General features: G+C 46.5%; 1 protein-coding gene across 1 annotated transcript in view; it reads right to left on the bottom strand.

The window, feature by feature from the left end:
• CHST13 (carbohydrate sulfotransferase 13) overlaps positions 1-25,915 on the bottom strand; it is a 64,878-nt gene extending 38,963 nt beyond the window's left edge. Inside the window, exon 1 of the mRNA XM_024220619.3 lies at positions 25,695-25,915. Coding sequence (XP_024076387.1) covers positions 25,695-25,788 — 94 coding nt within the window. The 5' untranslated portion in view covers positions 25,789-25,915. The remainder of the gene's footprint in view (positions 1-25,694) is intronic.
• Positions 25,916-26,177: the final 262 nt, after the last annotated feature.

The raw sequence follows: 26,177 nt of genomic DNA on the forward strand, positions 1-26,177 counted from the left end.
TAAAACAAGGGCTATACCAGGGGAAAGGATTGTGCCCAGACTAGAAAGGCATTTAGTCTGTAAAAAACAACACCACCTTATTAAAACATTTTTAAGGGTAAAATTTTATCTGTATTTAGTTTTATTACTGTATTAGGCTTAAACTGGCGTGTTTTATTTTATTTGGTAATTTACTTTGTTTTGTTTGTTACTACTTGAAACCACTTTAATAAGTAAAAAGTAATTTTGTTAAATACAAAAAGTAAAATTAATTAACCCAAAGTATGCATTAATACCTGGGGAGGGGGACGGACGACAAACAGCAGTGCATCTCTATCAGTGTTATAGAGGGCAAACAATTTATAAGTTTACACTGTATAAGCTTTAACCAGGGTAAAACGGATTTATTTGGGGTTTGGACCCCATTGGGAGTTGGGCATCTAAGTGTTAAAAACAAAAACACTTCTTAAAGTTGCTTTCAGTTAAATCTGCAGCTTTGGGGCATGTGGTTCAGACCCTGGGTCTGTGCTGAAGCAGACTGGTGTGTCTGGCTCAACAAAACGAGGTGCTAAAATCCCAAACTGGCAGGGAAAAAAATGCAGGGGCAGAAGTAGTCTTGGCACATCAGTTGGCAGTCCCCACGGGGGCTTCTGTAATCCAACCCGTCACACTCATGTTCTTGGGCCAGAGAGCAGAAAGAGGTTTGTGGTAGTTTGCAATGGTTTTCTTTCCCTTTAAGTCATATTAAGGGGCACAGTTATGCACACGCCTTGCTAAAGCAGCAGCACTCGCCTCTGCGTATCTCCCAAATACTAATTACCACACCGAGGCTTCTCTTGAGTTCCAGGGCTGTGTGAACAGCTCAAAAGTAATGTGAAGTGCCTGGGTTCCCCTGTGGATAATGAAAGTCTTTCTAGCCAAAAAGCACACTTTGAAGGGTTGGATGAGTCATAGTTTTACATGGGATTATCCAATCAATTGCACTGAGTTAATCAGGAAAAAGCACTAACTCCTCCAGGGATGTGCATTTTTGGCCGGAAGAGGAGAAAGCAGCAGTTCTAGGAGAGCAGGGTTGCCTAGGAGGATGGGGAGAAAAGGGAATATGTATAGGACAGGTTAATCTACAACCTCCTAAGGGCTTGTCTAGGAAACACTGATGGGAACGGCTGCCTGCATGGGTGCGTGCACATTAGGGTGACTTGACAGCAAGTGTGAAAAATCGGGACGGGGGTGGGGTGTAATAGGCATCTATATAAGACAAAGCCCCGAATATCGGGACTGTCCCTATAAAATCGGGACATCTGGTCACCGTAGCGCACATCCTGGTACTGGCTGTGTTCCAGCCAGACAGGCAGCGGATTCTGCCAGAAGCAGCAGCATTACCGGCGAACATCCGGGGAGGGAAGTGCAAAACTTTTGGAGATTGAAATTATCTACCCCAAAATACCAGCAGATCCACCTGCACCTGGGATGCTGAACCCATGACTTCAACCAGCCTTGTGGATGGAATGTAAAAGTTACCGAAGACTTGCCTTGCCACAGTTAATGGTCCCAACGCATTGTTTGAAAGATCCAGAGTCCGGGCCAAATTCCTGTAGGAGTCATTATGTCCGTTTAACTTAACTTCCCCTGCAGATGCGGTGGGAGAAGATATTCTTCACTTCCCCTCCCCCAAATCCCTGGTGCACATAGATACACAGCTGCCACTTTCCACCCAAGAGATAGCTGCATTCCAGCAGTGAACAAACAAACTCAATACACCCAGTGGTCTCGATTTACCCCTGAATCCCGAGAGGGGACGGCTGAGCTTTAGGGAAGATTCACAGTAGGGAGGCCAGGGAGAGTGTGCTCCACTGTGCTTCCTTGGGATGGGAGGTGAGTGGGGGATTGCCAGCTTTTAACTGAGTTTGGGCTCCAAAAGGCATTTGCAAGAGGAATCTGCTAAATCAGCACATCTCTCAGAGACTCTGGCTATACCCCACTCCCAGGCAGCACCACACACTTTTGTGGATCTGGACATAATCATGGCACTGTACGCTTTGCAGGCTGGCGCATATGAAAGGTTCACGCCTGGGAATTGCTGTGAGCTATAAAGTCAGAAATCAGACATTGAGACAGAAGGACATTAAATACCCAAGCCCACTCTTAAGTCATCTCAGGGCTGCGGGTTAAAGTGGAAAAAAAACAAAACGTAAACCCAAGCCAGTTAAGGAAGCTGCTCCATCCTTCTCTTGCTCTGCTATAAGGAAGAGAAAATAAGAGTGGATGAGGCAGGTTACACCACAAAGCGTCTGCTCTCGCCTGTGAATTTCTTTCCCATCTGGATGCATTTTTGGAATCTGCCTCTATTCTGTTTTACAAGGGCACCACCAATTTTAAAAACATCACTGCTGTCTGAAGGTTAATGCCCATCTATGTTAAAAAGGATCACCAAAGGAGGAGGAGAATGGATAGAGACCAAAGGATTACAAAGGTGTTTGTCTCCACATTTTCCAGTTAGTTTACTCTGGGCCGGATCCAACACCCTTCAAAGCCCCCCATTGACTTCAATGGGCATTGGATCAAGCCTGCTGTGCATCTGGCAGTGCTCTGGGAACGAAGGGTCAGTTTCAGTGTGTCCCTTGCAGAGACAGTTCGCTCATTTCTCCCTGAGTGAAGGGGGGAATGGACTGGTATTTGGGGCCTAAGGAGAGGGTGCTGGGGATCTGCAGCTCTCATTGGTAACAATAAAAACTGCTGCTCCTGTTTGGATCAGGCCCCTCCTGAACACAGTTTGCATTTAGGCACCAGGTAAATGCCCCAGAGTTTAAGAGAGCAATCTTAAAAGCACACAGCCCATGGCCTGTCTGGGAAGTGTGGCCCTTTAAGCCTGATACTTGATCTGAAGGTTCCCCTCCCCTCCACCCTGGTGGAAACACCCTGGTTAATACCCTTGTCACTCAGACTGGGAATTTTCCAGCTAATGCCAGACACAATAAAACTGCAGACAAGGTGCATTCACTCCCACACTCACTGCCACTAGCTCTGGGTTTCTCTGCCTGGAGTTGGCTCAATACAAACAGATAGACTTGAACAGGAAAATACCTTCCCCAGGCGCCCAGATGCTGTGGCAACCTTTGTGACGGAGGGACAGCGGCCCTGCCCAGCCAGGACACAGTGACGGGAGCCTGCTGAACAGCACAGATGCGAAAGGCTAACGGAGGATGCCGCTGTGAATGCAGGGCCTGTGGGTCCCCCCGCCCCGAGCCGCCCGACACTTTGGACAGGCCTCTCCTCTCCCTCCCACTACTCCTGCAGGCAGAATGCTTCAGCTGGAGGTCACTGGAGGTCAGTTCAGATCCTTCACCCTTATCATCTCACATTGTGTCCACTACAACTGCCTCCTCTCCTATCTTCCTGCGCCCACCTCACCCCCGCAGCTCCGCTCCAAATGCTGCAACTAAGATGCCTGTCACTGCCTCCCTAGCTCGTCAGATTCAGACTTCTGAGCCTCACCTTTCAGGCTCGTCACAACTTCCCTGTGTGCCGTTGTATCTGATCGCATCGCCTCTGACCCCTTCCCTCCACCCCCAAGGCCAGCCTCTAACCCCCGTTTGCCTGCTTCTTCCACGAGCGCCTCCAAGCTTCCTTTCCATGCTGCCCCTCATGTCTCCCAAATGAAGTCACTGCCCTGTCTTTCTTCATATCCCTCCTCCGGGCTCATTTCTACCATGATGGTGCCGATAAGATCGCTGCTAGGGATTGTCTAATATTTCTCTGGCCTATGTAAGAACATGGCCTCTCTTTCCCCTCCTCCTGATTGTTTGTTACGTTCACTTTGCAGCATCTTGTCTTAATTAGACTGCAAGATCTTTGGAGCACATTTATTCTGTGTCTGTGCCATGGAGGTCCCCACTGATCGGGGCCTCTAGTTGCGAATATAAATAAATCTAGTAATATTGAAATAACGAGATAGCTGTGTGTACATGCTGGGTGGGACTAACGAACCGCAATTGCCAACTCTGGGCTGGCCACCCTCCCTTCATAGTGAATTAGTGTGAGAGCTCCAAATTGTTCCACAGCAGTGCAATGGCCAGAGGATACCAGTGACGCCGAGAGCTTGGTGGGAATCAAAACAGAACTGGACATTTATATGGATAAAGAATACAGCCAGAGTTGCAATCAATCAATCTTTCATGCTTCAGGGCATGACCCTAAGAGCAAGGGGCTCACTGGTCTGCAGTAATGAGTTTCAGCTGGCCTGACCAGTTCAGACCAGTACCCCAATTCACTGATGTCACGATCTGCATGTAAAAAGTGTCATTAATAGATCATTAGTTTTCCAATGACACACTGGATATTAATATCATTGTGAGAGGCATGTATTAATGCTCTACATGGCCTTATGGATGTTCTCTGATATTAGGTTTTAAAGTCTGTATTTGAGCAAAGTAGAAAAAACAGATCTGCCCAGATCTTGAATACAAATAAGTAGGGATGACCAGTGACAACGGGATTGCAATTTACATATGTAGTAAACAGAACCATCAAAGCTCCCAAGGGAAGTCAGCATTTCCAGATCTGAAGGACTGTGTATTTGCTTGTCTGGCCTGCCTGGCTGTCAGGCAAAGACAAAGAAAAGGACATTTACACCCAAGGTAAACAAAGCCACCAGGAGAGCAAGTGTGGAAAGAGGACCACTTAATCTTGATGGGGGTTGGAGAGGAGACCCCACGAAGCCTTCCTGCTTCTTGAAGCAAGGTCAATGAACTTTGAGATATGCTTTTCAAAGGTTCACTGGACTATAAAGGGAAGGGCAGAGAATGCCTAAGTTATCCATCTCTAGAGACACGCAAGGGACCAGAGCTCTTGCAAGCTGAGAAAGATGGGTCTTTCAACCAAGGAGGGGCTGAAGTCTCTGGAAACTGAACATAGGTGAGAAACCTGCTGAAACAAAGATATTTCACCTAGGAAGGCAAGGGACACCAGCACCGTGTCCTTCTCTGGAAGGTCCTGAATGAGGAAAAGTCAGCCACGGCTGGAAAGAAGAATGACCGAGGAGAGAAACCATCTTGAACAAAGCCTGTCTCTTGCTAGATAAAGTTTTAGACTTCTAGAGGAGTGTTTTGCCTTTTATTTGCTTGTAACCCTTCCAAACTTTATCCTTTAACTTGGCATCACTTACCCTATGTCCTGTTGAGAAATGTGTTTTATTTTTACTATAAACCAACTAAGTGCTGTGTTTGCACAGAAGGGTGTGTTTACCCCAGTTAAGTTAATAACTGTGAGGTGCTTTTGTCTCTTTAAATGAACAAATGAACTTTATTGTTTCTCTGAAATGTCCAGCAGAGGGCTGGACACTTCAGGGCACATGGTTTGGGGAAAATTGGGAACTGGGAGTGTGTTGGGGTAACCCTGCTGGTTGTAACCAAGGCTGGTGGAAGCCAGAGTTGGTCTGTAGAGAGGCTGCTGGCGTCAGAGCTGCTGAACCAGGGCTGGCTGCATATCACACAGACACTCAGGGTGTGACTTGCATGCTTGTTGCTGATTGAGAGTATCCCAGGCTGGGAGCTACAGTAGCAAAGCATTGAGAGGCACCCAGGGTTGCAGGGCAAGCAGTGACACAACCCTTTAATGGTCTGGATTGCACCCCTCGAACTCCATGACACTGTCCTCTTGGGATTTCCTGGATTTTCCACTGAGGCATGTGCTGCAGTGCAGGCCACTGTTTGAGACAGCATGCTGGAGTAGCTGGAACACTAGTCGGAATTGGTCAGGCTGCTCCTAATTCTCCTTACAGTGAAAACTCTACTTCAAGTAAAGTTCTGGAGGGTGGGAAGGGATAAAATGACTTCACCAGAAGAGAGTCCCAACCTTCACAGTTATTTGAGTTTTTATTCCAAATCAAAACACTAACAAACTAGGGGAAAGTCTGTCTGGACCAAAGATGGCCTTGTTCCAAAAACCCACGCACACCTGAAAACTAGGCATCATTTTGGCTGACAGGCCTTAGGCATCATACAATAGAGGAAGAGGTGCCTCACCAGCTCAAGTTCCTACCTTTTGCTTGCACCTTTTAGTGGAAACCTGTGGTAGTATGTCCTCATCTCATGAGCACCTCCTGGTCTCTAGTCACAGCATTGCACAGGGTTCTTTTCTCTAGTGCCCCCCAATGAGGCTCTCCCTGGCCTGCATCTTCTCCCGACTCCCCTTGTGGGTGTTCTGTGGCTTGGCCCTCCAGCCAACCACCCAGAAGTCTAAACCCCTTACAGGGTAGCACAAACAAGTCCAAATAAAAGTAGAAACAAATTTTCAAATTAACAGCCCCGCCCCCCCTCAGGCTTCACTGCCCTTCCCTGGTTAGCCCTATCTCAGGGCTCCACTGCAGTTTCTCTCCAACTGAGCACCCTCAGTCTACTTCACACCAGCTACTCCAGTTAATCGCCCCCAGCTGTGGAGCATGATTAACTGGGGTTCAGTCCATTGCCTTGCAGGTGCTGGGGGTTAAGCGCCATCACAGAGCCAGAAATACAGATCATTTTTTTTAAGACAAGTTAGTTGTGAAACTGCTCACATGGTGACCACCATGAGCCATCTGACCATGCAATTACCAGACATGCAGTTGTAATAGCGGTGTGTGCAAATCAGGTATTTGTCTGTGTGCGTATTTTGCCCACCAAACTGATATAAACATCTGGCTTGCAGCTCCTTGTGCATTCTCTGCTGGCTTGGCAGCTAATAGTTAACACTGGAGCAAATGCTATTCCCAAAGCTGGAACACTATCTATCGCTGATAGTTTTGCAGCCAATTCTTTCCCACACATACCATATACAATCACTAACCCTCAGACTGCCTGCTAAGGCTCCACTAACTTGAACTGTTGTGAGTTTTAGAGGGCTGCCATTAAGATTTTTTCAAAATGTGGTGCTACTAATATACAACTTTAGACTCTTGATACTGAATGAGGTTTGTGCCTTTAAATGTGCTAGTTTATTTCTGCTGCTTTTTTTACAGTTTGCAGGTCATTCACCTTGGGCAATGAAACTGGCCTTACTTTTGTGTTTGTCAATTTCACTCCTCAGCCTTCCCTCCTGCCCAACCTCTGACAGACTGACCTGACCTCTGAGAGCCCCAATCAAACCAGCCAGTTTTCAGGCTTTAAACCAGATTTCTAAGGGTTAAGCAATAAGGACCCGAGTTAGTCCAGCTACTAGCAGCCACTAGCCCCAGAAGGAGCTGTGACTTATGAAGATCTGGCTGCCAGAAGACATTACATAACAACATTGAAATTCTACACTGCTGGAGATCCCATGGTCTTTTTTAGCCTTTTCATTAACAAGGAGAAGAGGAGATTAAAGCCAGGAACCAAGAACTTCCACGTGTTCTATAAAACCTTCTCAAGAAAGGAGTTAAGGTAGGATAAACCTACCTGTTTGCAAACCTTAGCTTGGGTTTATTTTCCTACTGGTAACTTATATTCAGATTCCAACTTGTCAACTCTCGCACCATCTCAGTGCTGTATGCATCAGGTGCTGGGATCTGGTGCACCTGGCCCCAGTTTGGTGGCCCTCTCCCTTCCTAAGGATGAGCAGGGCTGAGTCAGGGTTTTTAAGGTGAGAACATTTTTTTCCTCCATTTTCTCAAACCAATTCAAGAATCAGCCAAAGAATCGCCAGCCAAATGGCCTAAAAGGGCCACAGCTCGAGCTTTAGCTCACAATAAATTGTGCAAAGAAGGAGAATGGGTCCTTGTCAGGGAAGCTGGATCCTATTTGCCAACAGCCCAGGGTCATTCCTGTGGCTGAAGACAGGAACCAAAGCTAATGGAGACTGATGTGGACAGAGGCAAGTGCTGGCTGGCTCTTTCACCTACCCAATACTTACCTGGACGTCTTCAATGCCGCGTCAGAAGCTTGGATCCCTTAGTGTCGTGTTGAAGAGGGCGGAAGAAGGATTTAACACTGAACCTGGGCATCTGGGGGAGCTGTGCTCCATTAGGGTCCCCACCCCCATTCTGTCACATGGATTTGACTTGGTTAACAGGACACAGATTACCCTGGGAATACCACACTTGCCAAATGGTTAATTTCTCCTGCAAACCCAGAAAGAGGCCTTCCAAGAGTGGTGTCCCCAACACTACCACCCCAGTCAGTCATTCTCCTGGCCCTGGATCGCCGCAGCAGCATATGAATGAGCGCTGTGATGCAAGTCTAAACTACGAGCGTTCCCATTTCACTGTCAATAAACCCTTTCCAGGCCACTGCTTTGCAGGAACTGTACTGGCAGTGCTCAGCCTGTCAATGCTGAGGGTGAGACAGGCTGGCAGATTGAGATCTGTCTAGCAGCACCCAGCCTGGATGCCGGAGAGCAGATTTTCAAATGAGGAGGCTGGCATCCCACTCACAGTCACAGGCCAAGATTCTTCTGTGCACATGCAGAATGTTTAGGCGATCCATAATCATATGGACTCACAATCACTGGGGCTTGTGTATGCAGGCACACAGCTGCACTAAGCCCTTGGGACCAGACTTTCCAGGCAACTGTGCCAACCTGTCAGATTAAGAGCCCAGCTGTACCAGCCAGTGGCCGCTGCTTCCTGTTCCACTGTGCTCCAAGCCCTAGCCTTGGGATTGCTGTGTGGGAGCCCAGGATAGTGGAGGGTGCTGAGGGTTCTTGCGGAATGCTGGCCAGGGAGCTTGCACAGTGCCTGCTTGTCCTTAGATTTGGCTCAGACCAGTGCCTGGTCGCTCATTTTCAGGCACACTACACTAACGCTCAAAAAATGCAAGCAAGAAAGAAACATCCCAGATGATGTATTGCTCACAGACCCAGCCTCCCTCAGAGGGATGTATATGCCTGGCTGGTATGTTTCTAGCAGCCGGGCCAGCTCCACATCTGGGACTGATAAAATCACAACGCAGGATATAGGAACCAGATCATGGAAAAGGTAGACTCAGCAAATCCTTTCTGATAGCACTAGTTTACTAGTGGTTACTCCTGCTTTCCCTTTGTTCATCTCTGGGATTCTCAGTGCTTCATCAGCTAGAGGCCCAGTTCAGCTCTCTGATTAGGTTATTTCCTTTTAACATACGATGTAGTTAACCTGTGGAACCCATTGCCACTAGATACAGAGTTAAAGAGCTTAGATTTAAAAAAGGATTGAAGATTTATATGAATAGCCACAGTTGTATTAGCTGGGATAAAAATTTAAGAATATTAGGGCATAAACAAATCATGAACTGCCTGGTGAAAGTAGGAATTCCCCCCTTGTGAGAAAGTTATTGCATAATTATCCATCATGGAGTTTCATGTGCCTTCCTCTTAAGGAGGTGGCACGAGATGCTGTCTGAGACAAGGTACCAGGAGAGATGGAGCACTGGTCTGATCCAGTATGACCAAGTTCTCACTTCACTTATGAAGCAGCACAGATATCCCAGACTTCCCAGCCAGCATTTCCTCGGAGTATCGGAGAATGGGTCTGGGCAGAGTTCAAGCATTTCCAAGGTGCCTATCACTGAGACACCATGTACGCAAGTATCCATTCCACTTGGCGGTCTGAACAGCTGCAATATTTGCCTCCACAGCTACTGCACTATCAGCATTAAGCACACTGTCCTGTTTAGCTCTCTGGGACACTTGTTCTACAGGAGGCACTACAAAAGGACAGTTTCCTTTTGCAGGAAGGGAGAGCAGGTTAATGGTTAGTTCAGGGGCCTGGGAGTCAGGAACCATGGATTCTCTTCCCAGTTGACTCTGGGTATCTAGACCTGCACCTGTTGAAGTTGTTGGCAAGACTCCTACCAACGCCTGACTTCCAAGTATCCTCTGTCACAGATCTAGTCAAGCTCCCCACTCTATTCACCAGAGTGCTATGAGGAGATTCAAATACTGAATCCCAAGTGCCCTTCGCCTGCTGGGGCGAGGCAGAATTTAGGCCCTGTTCCTGGCTTTGAGTCTCTAGGCATTCACTCCAGGCATGGGCCTCTTGTCTGACACCCTTCATGGCAGAGGGAACTCCAGGGTCCATTTGCCTAGGCCCTGAAACTAGTGCCGTCTCCCCACAAGCCTCCCAGCAGTTCTTGCAGGTTCCCCAGAATCTGACTGAAGGTATGCACCTTCTGGTTTACAGTTCACCTCTTCGAGGGTATGTGATAGTGAAAGCCAACAGACTCACTGACAGACTTTGCACAGGATTCTAAACACCTTTCTTTTTTACTCAGTAGCCTGAGAAATACACCGAACTATACAAAACAATACACACACCTATACACATTTCCCTGTCTCAGGTTCCTCACCATTCCGGAGAGTTCTTTGGGATTGGGCAGAAGCCTCTGGGGCATCTAGGATCCTTCCTCTACAGCTCATGACTTCTCTTCCAAATCGTGGAGTCTTTCCAGCTCTGCTAGTTTTCTCTGACTGGCCCGCATTTAAATAGGATCCCCTGCTGCAAAAGCATGCCCATTTCTTCCCTTCTCCTGCCCCAAGCTTCCTGTCCTGTCTCCATGAGACTCTCAGTTTAAATGTCCCCCTGCCAGAACCGGGTTCCTTTGTTCTGCTGCTGCTGTTTTTCTACTCTTGACTTCATCAGCATCCCGCAGACAAGCGGGAGGACGGAGCTTCTTCCAGCTCTAGCCAACCTCCTTAGCATACCAATTGTTTAACGACTGTGCTCTGGACCAGAGATGGCAACTCTCCATTGTATTTGGTCGGGAGGGGAAACTACTTACAGCCTTGACAGCAAATGGCGGAGACCACATCCACCTAGATGCATTCCATGAGGTAACAATTTTCATAATATCAACCAGAGTCCCTAAATAGTACAGTCGGATCCCCCAAATTGTCACACCTTCAACCTCCCTGAAGTCCAAGGGAGATAAGATAAGTATGTTCAGTACCTCCCAGAGCCAGGAGTGATCCTAGGCAAAATACATCAGGCCCTAATCTTCAAAGATGCTACTACCATGCATAGTTGCTTACTACCATAAATAGACCCATTAGCTTCTATAGGACTCTACCTAGCAAGTAGTATGCTTGGGAGCAGGTAGGTGCAAGACTGGGTCCTTAATCTTTTTGTGCCTCTGTTTTCTCATCTGCATCAGGGGCATACTATGCAGGTGTCACTGCTACCCATGGAGAGGTGTTCACAATTTCATGCACTTCAGCTGCTGATTTAGAGGAAAGGACAATGAGCATGGGGGAGAGGGGTGTTATTGAAAATCTGCCGAGCACTAATTAGTTCAAGCTAATTTCCTGAATCCCTGCCTCGCAGGAAGTCCACCTTGACACAGGACCTAGACACAGAAACACCCACCGTGAACAGTTCCAAATAAATATCATCTCTGATCCTAATGTCAGTGTCACCCTGCTTCCTGCAGGGTCAATAATTCATCAAACAGGGAAGCTAAGTAACATCTGGTCAGAGACCAGAGCTGGATCATGTTTCATACTTGTGGTGGGGCTGCAAATCCATGCAGTTTGCAGAGCGTCTGGAGAGAGACAACTCACGTGGAGCTGCCTGCAAGGGACAGGCACGGAGACAAGGGAACGCAGCAATCCCTTTCAGCCCAAGTCCCTCTGCAAGAGCAGAATTAGGAAAGAGCCCAGGAAGCATCCAGAAGATGCAGGAAAATTAGTCAGGTGGCGCCATTCACAAAGTGAGGAAAGCCGCAAAGACTGTACGGCCAACAGCCAGCGCCTGAATCTCGGTCACTTTGCAGTTACTTCTGCGGTTATTTACACTAGTGCAAAGAGCCTGTAAAATGCTACCAAATCAAACCGGTAACATTTCACACGCGCTTTGCACTCACCTTGCCCTGGAGCAGGTGACAACACAAGGGACAGGACAATGGAGATTCAGACCTTCAGAAGAGGAGGAGAAGGATCTTTAGATTTTTAACTCTACCAAACCATCTATCCTGGACTGTCCAGGGAAAAGAATTCCAGCATAAAAGAACAAGGGATGTGTGAAAGCACCTTAGTGTGGAACGTATGTATGACTGGGATAGATACAGGACTAACAGATCCTGGCTAAGAATACACAGATTGTAAGGAGCCTGTGAATATCAGGTCCCATCAGTAGGAGCGTACCAAGCATTTTAATATGTCATATCAGCCCCAAAACGTTGAACACAATTTGCATTTCCAAGCACAGTCAGAACATAGAGTAACTAATGTTGCCCCTTTTTAACCAGAGCAGCTTGTCAAAATTCAGCACCCTGGGGACATCCCAGTTGGGAGTAAAAAAAATTGATGATGGAGATGGAGTCTAGTATCATCTTTGATGCAGCCTTCTTTATTTACAGATTTATTTGGGCATAAGCTTTCGTGGGTTAAAAAAAAAACAACAAAACTTCTTCAGATGCATGGAGTGAAAATTACAGATACAGGCATAAATATACTGACACATGAAGAGAAGGGAGTTACCTTACAAGTGGAGAACCAATGTTGACAAGGCCAATTCAATCAGGTAACTCCCTTCTCTTCATGTGTCAGTAGATTTATGCCTGTATCTGTAATTTTCACCCCATGCATCTGAAGAAGTGGGTTTTTTACCCACAAAAGCTTATGCCCAAATAAATCTGTTAGTCTTTAAGGTGGCACCGGACTCCTTGTTGTTTTTGTGGATACAGACTAACACGGCTACCCCTCTGAATCTCAAAGAGGTCTGTGATGGATGCAGTCTCCAGTATCTCTCAGCTTATCATAATTTATGCATGTGAGCACAACACCGGAACCTGTCGTTGGCAGCATGGTTTTCGGTGGTTTCAAAAGGTAGCTTGAGGAAGCAGCTATGCAAAGCACAAAACAGCTAACATAGCGAGTGATCTCCAAGCTCACTGTGCGCTACAGCACAGCTGTGCTAGGTACAGAAAAGCATCTCCAGGACATGCCAAAAGGTCTTGCACGAAGCTAAATTAAACAGGTGCAATGAAACTAAAAAATAATAGCACAGGGGGAGTGATCAAAAGGCGGAGAGCTACGTCTTCAGTGGAGATCTGTCAAATTGATGAGTCAAAGAGATACAAGAGAGATGGATCAGCTAGTAAGAAAGACAGGCTATTCCAGATCATCAGAGCCGAAGACAGCAAGGTTCTTGCATTGAGGGGCGACATTGTGTGAACAGGCTGGTATTAGGGGAAGGGTAGGAGGAGTAGGGGAGCGGAGAGAGACACACAAGGGAGCAGACAGCTGGAAACTAGAACTGTTTTAAAAACCAAGCAGGAAGAAGGCACTTTATCTCAGATTTGACCTGAGCCGGGGAACCAATGTAGCTATGTCAAGACGTGGGTGTTGTGGTTGTGCTTTTTTGCACAGATAAGGTGGCAGCAGTAGCATATCCCAGGTCAGCAGTAAATGCAGTGGTAAAAGCTTTCTTCTTGTTCAAGACAAATTAACCATATAACCATATAAAATGCCAAAGCACTGGAGAGCTATAGGACAGGGATCGGCAACCTTTGGCCCTTGGCCCACGCCGCTTCCCGCAGCCCCCATTGGCCTGGAGCGGCAAACCGCGGCCAGTGGGAGCCACGATCGACCGAACCTGCGCACGCGGCAGGTAAACAAACTGGCCTGGCCCACCAGGGTGCTTACCCTGGCAGGTCACGTGCCAAAGGTTGCCGATCCCTGCTATAGGAAATACAAGTGGCTTCCAGGCCAATGACGGGCAGTCAATGTCACACTTCAGGAACTGCCTTTATGGCTTAGGCTGTCAGTGGTTTTCCTACATAAACAAAAATCCCAAAGGTTTCATGTACACTCTAGGGCCTCCTGTAACAAGCCTGTGGGCCACAAACAGGAGACACCAACCAGTCTCCGACATCAGTTCTTTTGGCTCCACATATACAGGCCTTCATCCTTTGAGCTAAGAGTGAATCTCTGTTCCCTAAAGTAACCATTAGGGGTTTTCTATCCTCAGTGAAACCCCAGTAACTAGAGGGCAACAGAGCTGCATAACTTGAGCAGGGCTGGCATTCTATTCAACGGAGGGAAAGCAAGGCAGTTCTTAAGCACATAGATCCAAGTTCAGAATTCAGCAGATCTTAGACTTATTCCAAGAGTCAGTTGGCCAGCAAGCCTTAAAATGCCTGAGTTGTAAATGATTGCCAGGGCAGGGTGAGCACAGAAAAGCTTTAATCTCCCCCAAACCCTACACCAAAGCACAGGTCTAAAAGCCACGGCCAACAGAACCTGTGGCAAGAGCACTGGTGGAGTGAAAACAAAACTACAGTATTTGCAACGCTAAGAAAGAAACGGTGACAGAAAACTGAGGGTTCACTCTGCTCAACCTACTGGTCAGCAAGTACAAAGACATACCCTGTACCTCAGGCTGTGGTTCTGTCAGTCTGCACTAGCTAAGGAGAGATGGCTGTTGAAGTATGTAGACTGGAGCCCTCCAAGGAAAAGGCAAGTTGCTGGTGATTCAACAGAGCGACAGTGCTCTAGCACATTGCTAGATGGCGCTGTGCTTCTGGAGCTTCCAGCCTGCAGAGGAGTGTAAAACAGACGCCCCTCTCGTTTGTGGTCACTCTGGGGTAGAGGTGTCAACCTCAGTGTCTTGACTAAACTCCACTTTGGATAATCACATACTGTCAGTCAGAACTCCCACTGCCTGCATGCAGTATTCTTCAGCACTTCCTCTACTGTTCTAATGGCTGCTGCACCCTTGCCCAGAAGCGGCTGCATTCCAGGGGTAGATGATACGAGTTGAGCTGCTTATGTAAAGTCTGTAAATATCTCAATGCTTGCAAAAGGGGCCACTTCACTCATTAAGTTATGATCATATTCATACCAACTCTTAATGGTGGTCTCCAAGGAATGAGAGATTCAGCACATGTAGTTTATGACACAAAATGAACTGAAGTTTTGAGTCAGGGGTTTCTTCAGAGTCCTTATTTCACTAAACACCTTTAGATGTGGCCCTGACTCTTCTCAGACGTGCTAGACAACCTCCTCATTGCATTCATCTGCCTTCCCAAAATCATATTAAGGTTGCATTAGCTTTGTTCCCTAGGTTGTTAATATTTTTTTTTAGAGCAATGCATCAACATTATTCCACAGCCTGGCAGATTTCCAATAAATCACAGAGAAGGAGATGAGCTCAGCTGACCAATGGCCACCCAGGACTTTCATTAGCTCCCAACTAGGGAGACCGGACATCCCGATAAAATCAGGACCATCCCAATATTTAGGTGTTTGTCCCCCGTCCCGACCGATCTTTGGTTGGGACGCAATTTGTCCCGATATTTCGCTCCGCCGGCAGCACTGTTTTTTTGTTGTTGTTGCTGCTCCGCTGGTAACACTCGTCTTTTTTTTTTTTCTCCGCCCGCCGGCCCCCCCCCCCCCCTGTGTCCCGATATTTTCCTCTCATCTAGTCACCCTGTTCCCAACAGACAGGCTCTCAGCTCTCTTGCATATCTGCCTAACCTCAGGCTTTACGCCCGAGACTTGCCTGAATGGAAGGGATTTCATTGGAGGCTACAGGATCACTACCAGGAAAGTGATATTAGACAGAAGACAGAGAGTCCAGGCAGGCCATAAAGGAGACAATGCTAGAGGTCTTGATTCCCACCACTGGCCTTTTTCCCCTAGAGCACAACGTAGGCTATTCTCCCCATTCAAAATAGATTTGATGGGTATTTGCTCTTTCAAGTGGGACAGAGAAAACTGGGCAGGCAAGAAGCAAATGTCAAGAAAGTGTGGTCCATTTTAGGCAGCTCCGTGCTGTCCCCCCAAGGACTTCAGTGAAAGCAGGTATTTAGAAGGAGGTGAATAAACAAGAATCCACAACGGGCTCGCCGTGGGATCATCTCCAGCTTAGCGAGAGTTCTACACAGAGTGTTCCACAAGCAGAGCCGACAGGGCATGCACAAACCAGCCAATATAAAGAATGGAGGTGTGAGAAGTAAACAGTTTAAAGCCCTGCAGCTTTCCCAAGAGGCAGCGGGGATATTTACCATCAAAGGGTTAGCTGTACTTATACACGGGGACTTGGAAAGGGGGGGAACATTGCAGAATGGAGGGGAAAATACATCAGTATCAAGTTATCCTAACTAAACATGGGATAAAACCAAAGCCTCTGATCCAGACAGGTATCTGGACCTGTTTCATAGCAATATACTCTCTAAAGATAACAGATTATGATGCCCACAGTCAGACTCCCTTTCCAGGATGGGAGTGTGTGCTAGTGGCTAGATCAGAGGCTTGGGAGTCAAGAACCCTGGGTTTTATTTCCAGCTGACTCCGAGCCCTCTCCTCTACCCACTGAAGTCAATGGCAATGATTTCAATGCAAGTGGAATTCGCCTTGATTCTGCAAAGTGTTGAATGCCCTCAACTCCTAAGGAAGAAGTCAGTGGGAAATAAATTGGGCAAATCCCTCCATGCCTTGTGGGGATAATACTTCCCTATCTGCAGGGTCGTTGTAACAATGAACATTGGCACAGTGCTTTGAGATCCTCCATCAAAAGGCCCTGTCCAAAAGAAGTTAAATTATTATTACTGGCTAGTTTCTGGTTCTGTGCCATGGTACAGCAAACTGAAACCAAGGTTCACCTCTCCAGGGTGAACTGCACATGAGAGAGACTGGTTAAGGGACCCTTCAGGCACCATATAAATGTATGATTAAGCTGCAATATATCAAATAAGAAGTTATAGACTCTCCCTTCCCACGCACAAAAGCACATTACCTGTGCTCTGTGTTGCCAACCTTTGCACTGCCGATCTCCTACAGCCTTGTCTGTGCCAGTTCTCATGCCTCCTGGGTTAAATGTATGTATTGTACCCATCCAGAGTAGACTGTAAGATCCTTAGGAGAGGGACCACATCATAGAGTGTGCATGTCACTTTGCAAACACAGGAAGGAGCAGCAGAAGTAATAAAATGAATCTGGCACTAAACTGCATTTTAAAGAGACAATTTTTTCACATCTCCAAGTGTGTGTGCGCCCAACTTGCACACACAACTGTTGATACACGTGTGCAGGCTGGAGCTGCAAATCTCAATTCACACATTCATCCAGGGTTGGGTACACACAAAATCTCTCCCATTGGTGTGCCATGACTATTATTGTGCACACCATCCAAACCAATTTTGTGCATCGGCCCTTTCTATGTGCAAACCATGGCAATTGCATGCACAAATCACACCAATAACTGTTCACCTATATTATCTGAAAATCTGGTCTAATATTTTATTTTAATTTTTTAAAAATTCCAACAGCAAGAAGAATGTCAGCCCTGCCTTGGTGTGTGTTTAAAATGCACATGCTGATGGCTGTCAGGGGACAACTTAAGAACAGCTACTGTAGTTCACAGCATGTGGCAGCTTTTGCATGCAATGAATGGAACAAGAGTTGGACCCCAGACCTAAAGTTCAAGGGCCTGGTTTTTCCTGTCTTGCTTGGTATGCAGTCACCTACACCTGGGCAAAATGAGAGGCTAACCCTGCCATTCTGATTTGTAAGAATTTCTCACCCACTTTCCACCAGTGAATATGCTTACACAGGGTGCAAAGCATGGGCGAATCAGGCTGTCGGTGTAGATCTGAATTTCAGTTCTGGTGTTGTCTAGACTAAGGAACAAATAACACATGACAGATGTGTAGCCCTGTTGCTCAATGCAGTACCGGAAGGCACTCAGAATATGCCTAAACTGCAATAAAAAACCCACAGCAGCAAGGCTGAGAGCCTGGGTAACTGCTCAGGCTGGAACCGGGGCTCCAAGAACCTCCCCCCTCACCAGGTTACAGAGCCCAGGCTCCAGCCCAAGCCTGAACAGCTACACTGCTATTTTTTGCCCTGTAGCACAAGCCCCGTGAGCCTGCGACAGTTGCCCCAGACTCTCTGTCGTGGGTCTTTTATTGCAGTGTAGACATAACCTCAGATACGACAGTGACAAGCACAGTATAAGAACCTATATAGAATAGAAATTTGCACTGATGTAACTACATTGATCTAGTTACACTGGTGCAAATCCCAAATATAGACACTGCAGCAGTGACTTACCCCTGCATTTGGGTAAGTATGTCAGTGCAAACCCGGTCCTATACTGCTGCAGCACATTTAAATAGCGTAGCTCTGACGGTCCAAAAGCTTCAGCGTACACAAGGACCCGTTTGGTGGTGGTTCACAGCTGACCTTGTGATTTGGGCCGATCTCTAACTGCAGATGTTCAGTGAGACCTACTATCGGATTGGCTGATGGTCCGTAAGCGCATTTTAATGAGAGGAATATGGGCATCTGTCCAGATGGGTCTAAAACAGAGTCAAGCAAATAAAAGCCACCATTATAAAAAGCTTGATAACAAGTTCTGGGGAGCGTTGTGCTTGCAGTGGGATTAAAACAGAGTTGTAATGCTTAAAATATTCATGGCAAATAGCAACCAGGTAAGACAATTCATCACATGATAAATTCCAGCTCCGGTAACAGGTTCTGGGACTTCCTTCAGGGGAATTCTCCAAGCAGCAGCTGATGGAAAAGTGGTTTTAGTAATTTGGTTTTACAAATGAGACTCAGATTATTTGTCCATCAAGAGAGTATTTAGTTGCCAGCTTCAGACTGGCTGGCAGGACTGTGTTCTGGACTAGCGCATGGTTCTGCCTGAACTGGCCCAGCCTGTTGTCCTCACTGGATTATTCAGAAACTCTTCCAAAAGCTGCGTTCAGCGCTGCCCCTGCTTGGGGTGTATTTCAGAGTCTGGTCTTTGTCAAATGAAAGTGATGGGGGGGGGGGGGAGAACCATGAAGCTCAGCCTTCTCTGCAGGGAGGGTGGCTTGAAAATTTTCCATCACACCTGGTTTTTGACAGAAAATTGGTTGTTTTACTAAATGAAACTTTTCACTAGAGTCTCTGCCTGCTGCGGAAAATGTTGACTTTTCATCGAAAAACCGAAAATCAAAAACTCTTCAGTTTCGGGGTTTTCTTTCTTATGTCACAAGAATGATTTCCCCCCCCCTTCTTTTGAAAAAAATTGTTTTTTTAATCGAAAAATGCTGAAGTTGAAAAGTTTCCACTAAAAGAACTCCATTTTCCAAGCAGCTCTGCTCTTAGGGCCTATCGCCTACCTTGCATGCTACAAACTCCCATTGACTTCATGGGTGGCATTGAACCCATCCTGCTACCAAGACATAAGCAGGAATTACAGAATCGGTGCCCAGATCTGTCCCCCAAGAGGGTTCCTTTTCTCTGGTTGAGCTTCCCGCTGTGTGGCTGGTAGGACAGCCATTTTCTCAAGACTCAAGACTTCCCAACTATGTGAAACTCCATAGATTTAAAGGTGAGCAGGGACCATTTGTGGTCACTTAGTCTGGCCTCCGGCAACGTTTCACTTGTGTTAGAAGTGAAGGCTAGAAGTGGTATGCCAGGGAGGGTTCTGCCTTCCTGTTTGTTTCATGTACCTCGCTCATCAGCATAGCCTTGGGGAAAGTCATCAGATTAAAGACACACGTTGATAAATTTTCCATACTGGCTCCATAGAGTGGCCAAATGATGACTGGTGCCCAGAGGGTATATCGATTGCGTGGCACGGCTCTCCTCACAACAACTCGTATCATTTAGCCCAAAGACTACTTCAATCGTTGTGATCTGGGCACATGTCCCAGCTATCGGAGCTGCATCATCACACACACGACCACACCATCCAAAATAGGACTCTCCTACTTTGCTGCCCCAAATATAGAGCTCTCTCCCCAACATCATAGTCACCTTTGAAAATCTTGGCTTGAGTGACCTAGCGAGCGTACTGTCCTTTAGAGCCACTTTGCTCAAAGGAGATCGTGGGTTTATTAACTATGTACAAGGTAGAGGTGGGCCCGGATCCAAACTCTCCTGAATTTTGGGATCCTCCACATCGAGATCCAAATTTGGTGGCTTGGGCTGATATCTCACACAGCATAAACGCCACATGCACAAGGAGTCACAGCTGGGGTGAACAGCACTGGGAATTAGTTCTAAAGTCACACAGCTCCCATGCCTCGAAAGCAGAAAACAAAAACTGAGTTCTTCTGTGACGAAAAGCACAACAGGTACAAGCAGGAAATAGGCTCATCTTATAGCTCCTGTGTCTTGATGAATCACTCAAATGAATGGCTGTTCTGTAGGAGTTCAATATTTTCCAGAATGGAATTCCTCTCCAGCCTCTTTTCCCACAAAATCTGCTTCCCATCAAGCTAGGATGCCTCTTACAGTTGGTAATATAGGAAGGGAAAAGTGGTTGCATCTCCCTGCCACTGAGCTGGAGTGGGGATTGTGATCAACTCTGACACACCCGGGCTGCTTCTGCAGGTCTAACATGAGTAAAAAGTTTTAATGGCTGCAATGTCAACAGCTGGAGCCAGGTGCATGCGGGGAGCAAGACAGGGCCCTTTTTCATGGGCACGTTTCAGAACAGAAGTTTTAAAGGAATGTCAGCTACCCTGCAAGTTGCACTTTCCCTTTCTTTTCTTAGGCATTTATTTCACAACCAGCTGCAAACGTTCATGGCCTATACAGTGTCAGAGTGTGTGCGACATCAGGGCCCCTTCTGCCATTCCTTTCATTAACATTCAGGTCATTAGGGGATGTAATTGTGAATGCAATTCAAGGCTTTATAGGAGATGCAGTACCTAGGACACCAGACATAGAACTGAGTTGCTATTCTAGTGGAAAGAAATAGCTTTCCTTGAGCTTGCTGGGTGCCAAAAAAGTCATGAGCTATATGCTGTTGTGCACGGGCAGCAAGTCCTAGTAAGGTCAGCAGGCCCTGTGTGCATGGATCAAGGGTGGTATAAGGCCTTGGTGTTGGCACTCAAAGGCATCTTTGGGGGTTCAACGACTCACACCAACAGCTGGACTGAAAAGAACGCTAGAAAATGCAGGATCCTCTGCAGTTTTGGGTACTGAAGGGCTGTTTAATCTAGGGCAGAAAGACATAAGAACCAATGGCAAATTCAAATTAGAAATAAGGCCCCAATTTTGCAACAGCAAGGGAGATTAACCACGGGAACAAACTCCCAAGGGAAGTGGTTGATTCTCTACCTCTGGATGTCTTCAGATCAAGACTGGATGCCTTTCTAGAAGAGCGGTTTAATCAGACAAAGGTATTGGTCTCAATACAAGGGAAAGTGGATGAAGTTTAGTGGCCTGTGATATACAGGAGCTCGGAATAGATGCTAACACTCCCTTCTGGCATTAAATGCTATGACTGTATGAATACAGCACTTTGAATACATTAGCTGAAGCAAACCCCAATCCCGCAAGGCACCAAACACCCTGAACCGCCACTGGAGTCAAGTAAACAAGCGTGCAAGAGTCAAATGCACAGAGGAAAATCCTGACTGTTTTGCAGCCAGAGGGGGTTGGTAGTAACTACATATGCATTTCACTACGACTCCATAGCCCAGTGGGCCTTCACCACTCGACAGACACCAAAGGCAGAAATTGAAATGCCTTATGCACAAGGGGCCTGTTGGTTTCTCCACTCACTTATACCAGTGTAACCCCCTTGGCTTCAATGGAGCTATTCCTGATTTACAACAGTTAAAAGAGAATCAGGCCCCGCAGAGTCATATGTCCCTTACAAAGCTTTCTTCAGAGACTTGTCTCTTTTACATAGGAAATATTCAAATTCATGTGGGATGGAGCGGCCACTTGTTTAACCACTTTGGAGACTGCAGATGTCACACAAAACCTAAAACATTCCTCAGCCTGGCAGTGTGGAAAATGCCAGCACGGTGAAGGTTAATGCAAATTTTAAAGTTATATCCTCAAATTCACAGATTCCCCTGCAGGACTGTTCGATCAGCTGGCCTCACTCCTCCCCTGGTTTTGCTGAAGTTTAAGTCCTCACAGAGACAGAGGCCACCACAGTGCGTCATTCACTCCCCGTTTCTTCCTCTGTTCAAGCAGTCCCAGCTCTCTGTACCACATTCAATGGCCCGGTATAGTCTAGTATTCCCCTCCTCCCACATCCCCAAATTTCCCACTGGTGGTAGCCATGGCTGGAGGTTCAGTGTACACAAGGTGCCTGCAGCCACCAGCGTTTCAGCACTGTGTCCTCTAGACTTGTTCTGAGTGGGGTTAAATGGCACAATGGTAAAAACCCAAGCACCCACTGGAGCCTACTCCACACTAGCACTCCCACTGTTGCTACCACAGGGGAAGCTGCAGCAGGGTTAGCTCTGATGGGGAATGTTGGGTGGACAAAGCTCATGGAGACACAGCCAATGAGGCACAAGCTCAGCAAAAGCTGGAGGAGAAAAATAGAGGATCAGATTCTGATGTTGGTTATACCAGGGTCAATCCAAGACCTCACTGGACAGACACCAACGTAACTGAGATCAGAGTCTAGCTCAGAGAGTGTGTTAGATTCCCACGATAATCGTTTATTTAAAGAGTTTTTACAAAGAGTTACATCTGCAGTTTTGTAATTCTGGCTAAAATCAAATGTGTTACCAAGTTTAATATCGGATGCATCCTCTCTCCATGACAAAGACTAAGGTCTAGATCCTGCCCTCAGTCAGACACATGTAAATCTGGAGTGGCTCCGCCAAAGTCAGTGAGTTACGCTGGCTTTACAATGATGTAACTGCAAGTAGGATTCGGCCATACAAGCCTGATTCTGCTTCCACTGAGGACAACGGGGATTTTGCCTTTGACTTCGACAGAAACAAGTTTGATCCCTGTGTCCTGCACTAGCAAGGGGGATGGACTGTGGTTAGAGGCCTTGTCTACATGGAAACTGGAAATGAAATAACCAAATCAATGGTAATGCAGCAGGAGAGACAAAAAAGCAAATACAGTACAGTACTGTGTTAAACGTAAACTATGAAAAAAATAAAGGGAAAGCAACATTTTTCTTCTGCATAGTAAAGTTTCAAAGCTGTGGTAATTCAATGTTCAGTTGTAAAACTTTTGAAAGAACCATAATGTTTTGTTCAGAGTTACGAACATTTCAGAGTTATGAACAACCTCTATTCCCGAGGTGTTGGTAACTCTGAGGTTCTACTATATTTTAGTATAAGTCTGTGCATCACACTCTGGCTTTGAAATAAGAGTGCCCTATTTCTATATGACTTGTTATTTCAGTGCAAACTGCTCCACACAGAGGCATATTTAAAGGTGGGAATTTTACTGGATTTAGTTATTTCTCTTCCATGCAGATCAAGCCCTTTAAGGGCTTTTCGACATCCGATAAGATAATCATTTGTCTCCCTCAGCCTCTCACAATTTTAAGCCTTGATTCCGGCTCAAATGATGGCAGAATCTATATGTGCCTTTAGCACTGATCGATCAGTTACAATTTACACACTTTAGGTTTCATGTGAAATACAATCTGAAGAACCTAGTTTAGCAACAATGGAAAAAGCAGTTGATTGCTCTAAGGGGACTTGTGGGACTACTTGCTCTGCAATGCTTTTTTGTAATACTAGAAACACACAACTTAAAGAGCCACTAAAAAAAAAAAAAAAAAAAAGACAATCACACTTCTGTCTGAAATTGTTTACCTACTATTGCTACAAATAACACCTAAAATCTAGGTGATAAAACTCAATTTTATCTCAACTAAGAGAAAACAGTATTTTTCAGCTTGTTTGCTTTCTCCATTTGACAGCACTCAATCTACATAGGGAAAGGGAGCTGCAAAACCACAACTGAGGAAAGACACGGAGGGGCAGCTGTAATGCTGGAAACTACCCTTAACTCTCATGATTTCAGATGACGCGTGTGTCCCTGTGATTCATTCAATAGTCAGGAGCCATGATCATTTATACCAGCTGAGGATTTGCCCCTAAATCTTTACCTGCAAAGAAACCTCATTTTATATGAAATATGCTCATCTAGGAGACCTCTCAAAAATGATACTTTTTCTGAATTAAGGGCATGTTCCTTGCATTGAGGGGACTTAATTTCCAACAAACTCAGCAGGAGGCACTCAGCACTTCACCGGCATGGGTTCCTGATATGCAATTTAATAATCTCATTCCAATGCAGTTGTAGTGACTGTCACTGAGTTTGATTGCCTGAACCAGCAAACGCTTTTGCTCATGTTTAACTTTAACCCTGTGAGCAATCCCGTTCAGATCAAGACTGGGACTACTCATAGGATTAAAGTTAAGCATGTGCATAAGTGTCTTCAGGATCAGGGCCCATGAAGGCATCCTCCTATTTTAAAACTACAGTAAAATCATATAACAGACCAGATTCTCCTCTCAATTACACCAGTGCAATTCCAGTGAAGTTAATATAAAATTTGGCCCTCTCTCTGTTGGACGCATAGATACTTAACGGATCCATTGCAGCATTTTTCTACTGAATGTTCCAAATATCAAAAACATACCACAGATATTAGTTTTAAAATATACACTATTAATAGAAAACTGAATGCAGTTTTCTAGGACTGCACAGCTCATTTAGTGAACTTCTAAAAGTAAGCATAACAAACACACACACAAACCTAATACATTTTCAAATCAGACATTATTTGGCTAACAAGTTCTGTATTTTTATTTTAAAGAAAAGAGTATTAATGTGATGGATTAACTACTATAAAATGGAGATTACATCTCATTTAGTCCAGAGTGGTAAAACTCTACTAACTTCTTTCCAACAAGTATTTTGAATTTGAGGATATAACTTTAAAAGCACCACTGATTAATCTCCGCTGCTATCAGAAGACATCCGTGCATTGTTAAACTATGGGAATTACCTAATAATATCTCTTTGGAAATAGGAAGCAATTCCTTTTTCAAGAAAAGAGCAGAAAGCAGGCAGTGAAACTTCTCACCCTTTTAGTACAACACTGTTTATTTTCTAGTTCTGCTAGTATAGAATCTTCTCCCCAAGCACAATGTATTACTGACAGCAGACATTAAAGATATTCCTTTCCATAGTGGGACAACAATTTAACTGGATTTTTTGATGCACTTCAATGGGTCTAGATGTGACATATGACATCTGTCTGAGACCTGTTCCATTCTTTCACCTTTGTTAGTCTGTATCACAGCATTAAAGACATTTTAATTCAAATACCGAGTGCAGATTTTAGATTGGTGTGTTCCTTGACTTGATCAAATCTACTCTACTACAGGCAACCATCTGGGGACAGATGCAAAAAAAGTTGTTGTTTTTTTAAAATGGACATTTGACTATGTGAAATTCTTATATAACAACACTCACTGCATTTTACTTCCCCTTACAAACAACATACAAAGTGAAGGTAAATGATTTCACCTGAAAAATACGAAAACGCCAAGTCTATTCCCCAGGGAGTTTTCACTGCTTCAACATAAGCAGGACTTTCTGGTAAGCTGGCATTTGCTAACCGCACACACGGTCTCTATACATCTGGCCCTCAGCACACAACGAAGTGCATAAACCTAACTGCACCCGCTGAACGTCTGAAACAAAGGGCTCAATTCCGATGTCAGAGCCAGCGAGTAGTTTCGCTGATTTCGAGGCAGTTTACTCCGGATTTAGGGTCCGGCTCTCCTTGAAGTCGGGGGAGTCTTTCCATTGATTTCAGCGAGAGTCGGATCCCCCAAAACTGCCTATGGCCCCGAGCCGGGCATTTTGCTCTCTCTAATACGCAGATGGCTCTTTGCAACAGAGCAGCTGAAACTTGGGCAAATTCAGCAGCGCGCACGCACCTTTGCAGGGCACAGGTCCGATCATTCCCCGGGCGAGGGCGAGGGGACGGGGGGGACGGGACTGCCGCAGAAGGGGCAGAGATCGGGCAGGCTGGGGTCTGTGCCCGCGTCACTCACCTGGGTTCAGGCTGCTTTGGAAGTAGAAAATCACCAGGAGGAAAGAGCCCAGACAAGTGGCCAGGACCATCCGCTGCACGCGGCTTCTCCTCATCCTCGCGCCGGGCAAAGCCCGCTACGGGGGGTCCCCTCGGGGCAGCGGGCGGCCAGCGAGCTGCTCGTGCTGCCGCGGCTGCAGCAGGGCATGGCCCGGGGTGCGCTGGAGCCCGAGCCCGAGCGGCCGCCGCTGCCCCAGGGCAAAGGGGAACCTCTCTCCACACACATACACCGGGCCCTACTAACCCGCCCCCGGCAGGGGGGGGGGCGGGCGCACACATCTGGGAAAGCCCCGCTCCGTGCAAGCCCCCGCCCCGCTCCCTTCTCACCAGCCGCTTTTGGCAAGGGCCCCGCCCGCAGTCGGGGGTTGCCCAGCCCGGGAGGCGCGCTCGCCCGGCTCGGTTCGGGAGCCCGCTGGCAGCGCCCCCCCCCGCGTGCGGCATGGAC

This window comes from Terrapene carolina, unplaced genomic scaffold, assembly GCF_002925995.2.
Source record: "Terrapene carolina triunguis isolate 2854851 unplaced genomic scaffold, T_m_triunguis-2.0 Scaffold89, whole genome shotgun sequence".
NCBI classification, from domain to species: Eukaryota; Metazoa; Chordata; order Testudines; family Emydidae; genus Terrapene; species Terrapene triunguis.